The 11,059-nt window shown below is 48.6% G+C and overlaps 1 protein-coding gene across 1 annotated transcript; it reads right to left on the reverse strand.

The window, feature by feature from the left end:
* Window positions 1-2,077: 2,077 nt before the first annotated feature.
* LOC103772910 (protein FAM101A-like) lies at window positions 2,078-3,984 on the reverse strand. Its single transcript, XM_008940255.1, has 2 exons — window positions 3,875-3,984; window positions 2,078-2,411 (listed from the first exon to the last, which is right to left on the reverse strand). The coding sequence occupies exons 1-2, from the start codon at window positions 3,982-3,984 to the stop codon at window positions 2,078-2,080; spliced, it is 444 nt and encodes a 147-aa protein (XP_008938503.1).
* Window positions 3,985-11,059: the final 7,075 nt, after the last annotated feature.

Below are 11,059 nucleotides of genomic sequence, written 5' to 3' on the forward strand. Positions count from 1 at the left end.
TGGGGAGAAGGGTTGCTTCAGGCACAGTAATCCCTTTGGAGGCAGATGTTGTTTTTCCAGGCTTTGATGCTGACAGTCAGTGACAGTGACATCTGACTGACAACAAGCACAACGCTTGTTTCCGTGTTGCTGAAAAGAAACCGACAGTGTTTGGAAGCCTTGGAAATCCTTTGAGAGGTTTCTCCCCACCAAGTCCTAACTCACACCAAGTTCCTCACTGCCACAGCACACATCTTGCAGAGCTAATGATGCTGCAGCTGTCAGGATTTAGGTTTGCATAGAAAGACCTCTGGTGGAAAAATTGTGCTTCGTTTTAAACAAGAGAACTCTGTTTCATAAAGGTCACACAGTTCTGGTCGCATTTACCAACTGCCTTTTGAAACTGATGGAAAAAGTATCTTTAAAAGTCGCTATTTAATGTTATTATTTTTTTAAGTTTCTCAGATATGTTTTTTTTTAATCTCTGTGGGTTTGTGCGTCAACTGTTCTGGGCAATCAGCTACATCTTGTTGACATTGTTAATAGGTTTTTGGACTTGGCTGCTCAGCTGGGTTCTGAAATAACTCCATCAGACTCACAGCAAGTCAAGGACAAAATGGAAAGTTTAGAAGAGGGAAAGCTGGAAATTCATTTCCAGAGCTGTGTGGTTATTTTCGAAGTCCGGGCTCTTCTGAGCAGCATGCAAAAATTCTTGGTAAGGTTTCTGGAGACGATTCCATGCCATTTTCAAAGGTTATATGTTTGTGGGCATCCAGGCTCTTGTGGATCTCCAGCGAGCTCCCAAAGTGAAGAGGTACCAGGAGATGTGGTCCATGCCTGGGGAATGGTTTACCTTAGGATGGCTCTCCTGACTCCTCCTCTCTCAGTGCTTCTTTGTCCTTTTGCAGAGGCAGCTCAGCTGTTTGTGAAGTACCTGTTGATTTGCTCCAGCCTGGCCAATTAAGGAAAACCTGGATGGATTTGGGCACATCAATCCTTCCAGCTCTACAGGGAGAAAGTTTGGCTGCTCCTCCACAGTCACAAAGCCACCTTTGCCCCAGGTCTGGAAACTACTGAGAGGGTGAGTGTCCTTGCTCTTGAGTTAACCCTGCACTGGCTTCTCTGCAAGCAGATCACATCTTCCTGTACTACACTCCTCTCTGCAATGCAGCCACCCCCAAATCAGAAGGGTTGCAAGTGCATGAAGATCCCTGTAGCCCGGGTGTTTGAGCCAGCGAGCAGCGTGGCACACTTGGACTGACAGTATGTTTTTTGAAGAAGGGCCCATGGTTCCTAAATCACTGGGATGCTTTCAGAAAATAGCCCTTCAGCTATTTGGTCTCCTCAGTCTCCCCTGCGCACTCTTGGCTGGGTTCACTGAAGAGGTGGCTGTGCACTGGGATAGACCTTTCTCCAGGTTGTGCTGTGCCTTGCTATGGTGTATGAACATCTAGCTGCTAGAAATAGCACCACGTGCCTGTTTTCTTCCTCTTTTCTTGGTGACAGTCCCCACTCCTCCCAGTAAGTTGGGCCTGAGGTCATTGCAGTGGTGTAATATTGCAGCTATCTCCCAGATGAGCTGTTGGAGCAAGGTGTGATGCACTGATACAAGTAACCACCTCCTCTGCATTGACCTCTAGGAAGCCTGGCTTGGTGCATGCTGGGCAGACTGGACGCTGACTCTGCAATTGGTCTCCTGTTTGCAGAGACCAAAATAGCTCTGAAGGTTACAGCGAGTCTCACCTATGTGCTAGATGAGACCGACAGAGCTCTCAAGGCAGCACTTTGCTGTGAACAACAGGGTCCTTTGTCATCTTGATTTCATCTAAACACAAGTCAAAAATAGATATGCTTGGAAAAATAAACAAAAATAAAATCCAGATCACGAATGCCAGGAACGTCACAAAATACAAGCCAGCCTCTCACTGATCAAAACCAGCCCGTGCCCTGCAAGCCTCCTCCCAGCCAGTTCAGCCTCACCCAGGGGGACATCTCCACCAGCCAGTCATATTCGGCCGCCATCAGTGAAGGCCCAGCCGCAGACCTGGCAAAGGCCACGGCCCCCCCGAGGTCACCAGGTTGGGGGTGGCAGGGTGGATCAGAGGGTCTCGCTGTAGATGACGCAGGGGCTGTTCTCCTCACAGAGCTCCAGCTGCACGCTGGAGGCGAACCAACGCTTGGCACAGCCCAAGCTGTAGTTGAGGGTGGTCCGGTAAATGTTCTTGGCACGCTTAGGGAAAATGATGGTCGTGCTCTGAAACCTCAGCGGCTTCTGGCGGGGCTCAAAGATCAGCTGGGACTTGTAGTTCCTCCAGGTGCAGTTGGGAGCAGCAATGATGGTCTCGCTGTAGGTGGTGACGGTGGGGATGGGGCCGTAGATGATGTCGTCCCGATAATGCTTCTCGGAGTCGTACTTCACCTCAGAATTGCACCTAGGGATGACAGCAAGGGATCAGCAACAGCAAAGGAGAGAAGAGAGCCAGGACTCTCCTCTAAACCTTTGGAGATGGCAACTCATATGACCTCTTACTGCACAGACACTGGGGCGGCTGCCGACCCTATAACCCAAAGTGGAGAGCAAGAGGACTCCTTCCTGCAGGTGAGTCTTGGTGGAACCTCACCTTGCTGTGTCTTTTTTTTTTCTTAATATTGCCTTGCCATCAGAGCACAAAGATGCCCAAGGCAGCTAAAATCAGAGGGCTGGGAGATGATGAGCGAGGTTGCTTTTTGGGGCCTACAGAAAATCCAAACAATGGTCAAATAGCAGGTGAAGCAGAAGGATGCTGTGGGCTACAGCTGCCCAACATCCAAGCCATTGGTCTCAAAGGAAATGGCCATGTTAAGAGCCATTGGATGGAGAACTCACAAAACATGGGAGGTCACTGCCCTGCCTGCTCTCTGCAGCCCCAGAAGGGAGGTATGAACACCAGGCCATGCAAAGGGCTTCTCCTAGAACCCCTGGCCATGGGGACCAGCAGGACTTTCACTTGATTTCCCCTCTCCCCAAACGCTCCTCAGGCAACCAGCAGCCAAAGAACGTGCAGCTCCATGTAATAAAAGATGAAAAGCTGGGTGTGTGCTTGTCGTTACCTCCGCCCGGAGGGGTTGACCGATGGTGCACCCCATGTAACTGGAGCTGCTGGATGTGTTTTGCACAGCGAGGGTGTCAGCCAGTCACTCAGCACCCCCAGAACACAGCCCCAACGGGATCACCACGAAAATGTGCCCGCCAGCCAGCAGAGCTTCCCTGGGCTGTGCTTCCAGAGAGACCTTTGCATAGGCTGAGGGGGGTGGGAACTGGGTTTACAGTCCCCCCACCGTCCCTGCCCCACGCTGTGTGTAACCTCTCCAACACAGAGTACAGTCCACAGCAGCAGAAGTGTGAGAGGAGCAGAGATGTGGGTTCATCCACAGCCCTGGACTGCAGGAGGTCACCACACCTCCACTCCTGCCTCCAGGGACCATCTCCTCACGAGGAGGAGCCCACTCTCCAGTCTCTAAGGGCTGGTCTAACGCTGGTTGCTCTGCTGCAAGGGCTAACAAAAACAGGTGCCAAGTATAAGGGTGTTGCTTCTTCTGAGGATACAAGTCAGCAGGGAACAGGATGAAGCCCATCAAGGCTTCAGGTGCCAATGGTTTTCTCTCATGCCTTGGCTTTGAGCTGGCCTTGGAAGGAAACCCTTCTCTTACAGCCTCCCTCCAGTTCTTGCCTTTCCCCTCCTACCTCTGCTGCTGTCAGTGTCTTTAATCCAGGTATTGCCCTCACTCCTGTTTCTCCCTTCCCATCCAAATAACCACCACCCCCTTTCTAAACACATTTTAATTTTTTTTGCAGATGGAAAAGCACCAGGAAAAAGATGAAAGTCCCCATCTACCCACCCAATCCCCCCTGTACCTGATTTCCTGCACGGGCTCTGGGCTGACCTCGATGCTTTCTCCAAAAAACACTGGGTACATTCGAGGCCTCACCTCTGGCACGGATGGGTTCAGGAGCAGGTAAGGCATCTGCAGGGAATGAAGAGCACAGCAAGTGTTGGGACACAACAGATGAGGCTGGCACAGTTCATAATGTGCTATGGCTGGGAGCTGAGCAGCCAGCAGCACGTTCAGCACCAGCAGGAGACACCAGTGCCTCCAACCTTGCTGAACTAGGTCCTCTCAGAGTCCTGTGGGAGACACTGCAGGTGACAAGCTCTTTGGCAATGAGAAAAGGAGACTGTGGCAGCATCAGGACCAGCTTTGTTCCATGCAAGCTAAGCTCATCCTGCTTGCACTCCCAGCATCACTCAGCTCCCCTCACAGTCCCCACCTTTCCCAGGTTTCTGGAGCCTTGATGTTGCCTTCACTTTTTTGAATTAACCAGTCTAACAAGGACTCCAAGTGCTCCAAGTCTGATGTAACAGAGAGCTGGCCTAAGTCTGCTGACTTACAGGGTGTAGGTCTACTTAAGTGAGATATGTGTATATATTTTTATACACAGATGCTGAAAATACTGTATCCCTTGCAACAATCCAGCAGGAGAAGTGGTAGACCTGCTGCTGCTGGAGTCTCCATGCCAGTGGCTGTCATGGTCCAAGGGATGTTCCTGTTAACCATGCACAACTGAGGAGGGGGTGAGACACAGGGGCACCTTGTGGCCTCTGCAATGCAGGAAACCAGCTTCAAGCCAGGACTTTTTACTGAATGGAGCTGCTCCAATTCATGACACTGAAAACTGGATTTTTAAGCCTAATTACACCCTGAAGTTACTTGCTCAGACAAACTGTCACAGTCCAGACTAGGCTCCTCTGGCCACCACAAAAATGAGTAATCCCACTCATCTATACTGGAGTGCTCTTGAACATCAGTTCCCACATCTGGGGATCCTGTGTCTGGTGTCTGGACCAAGCCCAGCAGCTAATTAAAAACCTAATCCTGCCCTCCTGGAAAAAAATTCACTGCAGGTTTTGGTCCCTGTCACCACTTTTCTGCCAGCAGCAATTTATGACACACAAGGACACAGGATCACTTTAAAGGAGATGGCAAGCAGCCCCTGTACAGGGTTGAAAGGTCTCTAGATGGCTGAAAAACTCATGGATTTTCTCCACTTTCCACCACGCACAGGCCATATGTGTACCTAAGATCATCTCAGGACTCACAGAATCTACTCATGGTAGCTGAGGACAGAGCTCTTGTATTGGCTTGTTCTTCCCATGCCACTCCTCTCCAGCTTCCCCAGCACCTTCTGGTTGGGTAGTACAGGAGGGAAGGCTGGAGCTGTGACCTGGCTCCTACTGGCAGTGCTGGGTAAGAGGTACTGCAGCTTGTGTCCCACCATGTACAACCTGCAGGTCCCTGGATGCTCAGCAGGTTTCCCCTCAAGCTGCTGTTATCACCATCCCTGGATGTGTTTAACAGTCACAGTGTGCTTAGGGGCATGGTTTAGCAATGGACTTGGTGGAGTGAGGATAATGGCTGGACTTGACAATCTTAAAGGTCTTTTCCAACCTAAATGATTCTATGATCCAAACTGGCAGAAAAACTCTATTGAGTCCACTCAAGAGCATCAGCTCCCACTAGATGAGGTCCAATTTTCTCTTGTGGCTTGGGCTTTCTGCCTTAGACTAAAGCAAAAAAATGTCATTGCTTTGTCTGAATTCTCTAAGCCCTTCAATTCTGTGTCCCAAAGCCACAAAGCTGTTTACTCTTTCCATACTGAAATATCTCTGCACTATACTACTGTGTTAAAGGGCACAGTAAAATGGCCAACCCCTCTTTTTGATTCACTATTTCTGTTCCATTGTCCAAAAAAGGACAGTATTTGCATAGGTGTGGGGGGGCTGGAAAAAAAGCTGTGTTCACCCTCACTACCAAACACTGGCCAAAAGGCAAAGTTCATTCCTGGATTGCTTTCAACACTCTTGACAGGGGAGGGCAAGGGCAGCCCTTCTGGTCGTAAATAAAGCTCTTTGCTTCTGAAATGTGAATTGTTTAGATCAGACAAGCCTTAGTTCACAAGGGTGCAGATCTCCAGCTTTTAACAGTCTGCACATGGCCAGGGTTCTTTCTAAAGACATCTTGTACATGAGGAGGAGTTCATTTGGATGCAGGAGTCAAACACCATGTGCCTGTGCATTCCTGGGCTCTGCCAACAGCAGGCAAGCTGGATTTTTGGGGGTTCACCTGCAAAGAGATGCAGCTGGCTTTAACTGGGGAAGGAAGAAAGGCTGGGGATACCTGTCTCACCTCCAAGAGAGACTGTTGTCTTTCTCTTCATACTCCTGTGGCCATACCTGACCTCAGCAAAACTGCAGCTGAGAACCTGCCCTCTTTTTTTACACAGTGCCCACATAAAGAGAGGTCTTGGGAAGCCTTTGTGATGCTCACCTCAGCTGGTTGTCTCTGAGCAACAGTTCTCTTTGAGAGTAACCAGCAAATCAGTGGTTTGCTTCTTTCCTCTAACAGGTAAAATAAGTCACAGCCACCAAAGAGTTTCAGACTCTGGTACTAATCACCCAAAAGGTGGAGGGGCAGAACAGAACTGGGAAAGATTTTCTGTCCCAGCTTCTAAACAACAGATATTTTCAGGCCATGCTGCCAAACCTGACTGCAAACTTGGATAATCAGGAAAATAAAAGAAAAAGGTGGTAACACTGATCTGAGCCACACAGGCACCCCAATGTTGTCTTACTGTGAGCTTAGCCTACAGGAGTATTATTTACTTACTGGCCAGGGAGAAGTGAAGAGTGGGTGAAAGGGGACAGCTGTAAATGAAGCTGTTTTTCAGATGCACACTAGCTTGCTACAATGGCAAATAATAAATTTGGATGGGTGGTAACCATGAGCTTCTTTGCTGCATTAACGCAGCAGAAATCCAGATTTCTTAACAGCTCCACAAAGGCATCTGCAAAGTGCAGTTTTAAAGAAGCCCTTTCAGGGCTTCCAGGCAAACAAGCCTTCACACTTCTTGCTAACATATGCTGACACTGAGTGTGCTCTGAACAGCTCTAGAGAATTTGGTGAGGGCAGGATTAAGTCTTCCCCAGGTTAGCTCAGGATGGAGCAGTGATGAGGCTGTTGCCATCGTTGGCTATAGTTTACCTTGCTCTGAGCAGGGAGGGGTGACAAAAGGCATTTCATAATTCATTTCATATGCTGTAAACAAGCATCAGCTTCAAACCTGCAGGCTGTGCTTGATTAATTTAGAAAGCTGGGACAATTACAGACACTGGCAAGCCAAAGCCAGCAACTCCTACCACGCATCAGAGACCATTACAGTTTCACACTCATCTACCACGAGCTGCTGCAGGTCAGAAAACTTGAGGTGACCTGGAAGTCTGTGCATGGAAGATGTAAATAACTTAAAAAGCACAGTCTAAAAACAGAGCTCTCTGCTAAGACCCTGCAGTCTGCTCACCAAACAAGCAACTGAACTGCTCTGCACAGAGCAGAAGGGTCACTGAACACCAGGCACGGGTTTTACGTAGCAGCCACTGAAAGGCACTTCAGATGACATTTTATTTCACCTCCAGTGATGTTCTGAAATATCTGCTCCCACATCTCACCTGGAGCTGAGAAGCAAGGCACAAGGGATACGAGCTTTCCAAAAGATTTGTCTTTGGGGCTGAAATGTTATATGCTTGGCACGTGTCAAAAGCTGGCTTTTTGGCAAGGGTTTGACACTGGCTCCTTCCAATCTGTTTTAAGGTAGAAATACAACAAAAATGTTCTGCCTGTCAGAAAAAAAAAAAATACTGACTCAATTCTTCTTCCTTCTGCACAGGAATGGATGAAAGAAGAGGAACACTGGAGTGCTGAGCTCCCTTGAGAAAATTATGCTCCTTGGCTGATTTCTAGCAATCACTCAGTGATCTGCAGACATTTGGCAAATAAGGTGAGTGTCTTTATTGCCCTGCACCACAGATGGGCTGGCAGGAGCAGAGCTTGTTGCACACTACTGGGGTTACTGATGGTGAAAAGGGGAAACCCCCATGTCTTTAGACCAGGCAAGTGATCCACAGTTGAGGTCTGTCTATCAAACCCTAGGGCTGCTGAGCTGGAAGGCTGTAGCTGGGACCTCATTCATCTGTCCCTAGTAACTGGAGCTGTGCTGCTGCTTATCACATGCAGCTCTGCAAGAGCCTCAGCAACTCTGTAATCTTTATGCAGGGAGAGGAGTCTGGTAGTCCAGGAAGGTTGAGGAGATGAAAGAGAAGCTACTGGAGGGATCAAAAAGCGAGCCCCACACGTGCATGTTATGCCCTCAGAACAGAACCAAGGTGAAAATTCAACAGTGATTGTGCCATCATTTTTAGTTCCTTTCTGGTACATAATTTGTTTCAACCAGCAAAGAGTTACAGCATTATTAAAAAGTTGAAGTGCTTTCTTGTTTGGCTGCATTTTTCCCTCTGTCTTAACTCTGATGCCTTTCAGGCATGTAACGGCCTGGGCAGCTAAACTCAGCTTTTTTCAAGTAGCACACAGATAAACACAGATAAAATTGGTTGCTGAATGGAATTCAGTCTAGAGCTAACCCACAGCACTTCCCATGGTGGTGTGTTACAGGAGGCTCTTGCCCTGGGACAGACACGTGTCCCTCAGCTCCATGTCACTGCTTCCTACCTGCCACGAAGGCCAGCTCGGTGAGTGCCTCCTGGGGGTGGTTAGAGTGCAGAACTCTGAACAACAAAAATAATACAGGGGGTAGAATAATGCTATTTTACCCCTAATAACTACCTAGAGTCAGTGGGCTCTGTTAAGATACTTCTCATTGGGGGTCACTTACAAGAATGGAAGTAGAGTTATCAAATAGTAAATAAAGATGAGGAAAGAAACGCCAGGAAACTGGCCTGAAATATACCAACGGCTCTTTAGCTTCCGAATTCCAGGCAGTAAAGCAGCAGAAGGGAAAGGAAATAAACATGAAATAAAGCCCCCAAAGCCCCTTTCCCCTGAGAGCAAGGAGGACCAGAATTGACAGACTCCTTTCGCTGCGGTGATTATGTGGGAGGCACCAAGATGTGGCGTTGGATCTCTAGGGACTGTAAGGGGAAACAGCTTTCCAAGCATCAGGGCTACAAGCAGGATAGAGCTTCCCAAATTCCCAGCTCCTAACTTCGCTGGGGCATAAGCAAATCTCTCACCACATTTTCCCACTATGGTAACATGTCAGGTCCATGAAAATGTCACTTTCCTCAGCTATTATTTACAGCTCTAATGAAAGCTCTGGCTGAGTTATTTGACACACACCTACATTCTCCACTCTAGCTGATAAGCACTATTTGTTTAACAGACCATTTATTTTCTCAACATCTTCACATATTGCACATTACGAGTAATTTATACTCCAGCCGGATGAGATTATATTTGGAGGTGATAACAGTAAATGCAGACCTCAGGTAGAAAGCAGGGCTCTTTTATTTCAAAGACTTACATCCTTCCTGCCTATCTCCCTCTTTGAGCAGGAGACGTGTGCAGCTTTCCTTGCTGTCCACGTCATGCAGGGACACAGTGGAAATGAAGCAGCTGGAAGATGCCACCCTACATACAGCCACCTTTTTCCAGGCAGATGATGAGACCCCTCTGACTGTTTCCCTGATCTGCCCAGCAGGGACATCTGGCATGGTCTGGAGGTGAGGAGAGGCCCAGAGCCATTCCCCCTCCTCTCTGGCCAGCACTTAACCAAGGAGGAAGAGGAGCAGGTCTGTGGTCAGAACTGGATGGGGCTGTGGGACAGGGGACAGCCAGGTGGGGTTTGGCTTTGCCAGTCAGACTGAAACCACCACCCATCCCTGCCCAGGGGAATTCCTGCAGGATCCCACCCCATGTGAGTGGTTCAGAAGTGGGTCAGGATGCCTGGCTGCAAATGCCAAGCCCCAAGGCGTGCTCTGCTCCTGTGCCAGGTGGGTGCTGTGCTCCCCACACCAGCCTGGGGCCTTCCCCAGAGCTGCTGGGACCCACAGGGGCCTGGAGAGGCATGACACTGCTTCATGCACAGCGTGCCTCAGGTTGGGGTGCTGGGCCTTTCTCTCACACGTGCTTTCACTGGAGGTGTTGCTGGGTCTGGAAGTCACATACTGCCTGGAAACCCTTTGATGCTCATGTTCCTCACCCAGCCCCACAACAGAGTCCCCCTTCCTGGGGCACTGTCAGTGTAGGATGAGCTGCTGGTCTGTGGCACAAGGACTATTCAAAATTCAGCATGTCATGAAGAGGGGTTCTGACTTTGTGCCTTTTTTGGTTTTTTTACTATCAATCAGCCATACATCCAACAAGGCAGGCAGCACGCTGACCTGGCCCCCTTTGCTGGGACCATGAGGCAAAGGCTCTGCCAAGGGGCAAGGTGTCCTCCTCCTCCACACTTGAGATGAAGCTGGAATCTCCTCCCACCACACAAGACTAATTCTGGCACCACAACGTTGTCCAACACAGGTCCTGAATGTAAGTAGAAATTCCCTGTGTGGGGCATTCATCTGACAGCTGGTCCATTGGGATATAGTCCCACAGAAGGCCATGCTCAGTGAGGAAGGCTGAATGCACAAATACTTAAGTCTTTCAAACAAAAAGGAACTCTTTGCAATGGCAACAGTGTTGGGAAGGGACAAGAAGTTTGCTGCTTCTAGAAGGCATGACTGATAGTTCTGCCAATGAATGTGATCCTGATCTCCCCTAATATCTACTGGGAGTTTGGCTATTGAAAGCTAAGCACTTATTTCAGCACAGCCCAAAAGCAGCTTTTCTAGCCTAAAGCCATAGCCCAGGGCAAAACCAGGGAAAACTCTTAGGCAGATCTGGCTACTTTGATGTCATTTCATTCCCTACCCTTCCCGCAATTGCTTCTTTGTGGGTCGTATTGGAGATTTGTTTCATTGTATTTATGTTCCTTCTGGCCCAGCATTACACACAAAGCCTAGAGAATTCTGTTACCCAAGTCCTAAGAATCAATTTAACCATGTTTCAGATTTAAAATGCAGAACTAGGTAAAAGTCACCTTCTCTTTTCATTAGGATATTTGCACTTAAGCACAAAACAATTGACAAATTCCCTGCATGGACTTTATTTGAAGAAATAAAGCCAATTTCTCCTGAGCTGCAAGTAAAAT

This window comes from Merops nubicus, unplaced genomic scaffold (assembly GCF_000691845.1).
Source record: "Merops nubicus isolate BGI_N331 unplaced genomic scaffold, ASM69184v1 scaffold24205, whole genome shotgun sequence".
NCBI lineage: Eukaryota > Metazoa > Chordata > Aves > Coraciiformes > Meropidae > Merops > Merops nubicus.

Coding starts and splice junctions, on each gene's coding strand:
- LOC103772910 (XM_008940255.1), bottom strand. CDS start 3,984: ATGCCTTACCTGCTCCTGAACCCATCCGTGCCAGAGGTGAGGCCTCGA. Junction 2,412..3,874: donor GAGCCCGTGCAGGAAATCAG/GTACAGGGGGGA, acceptor TGTCATCCCTAG/GTGCAATTCTGAGGTGAAGT.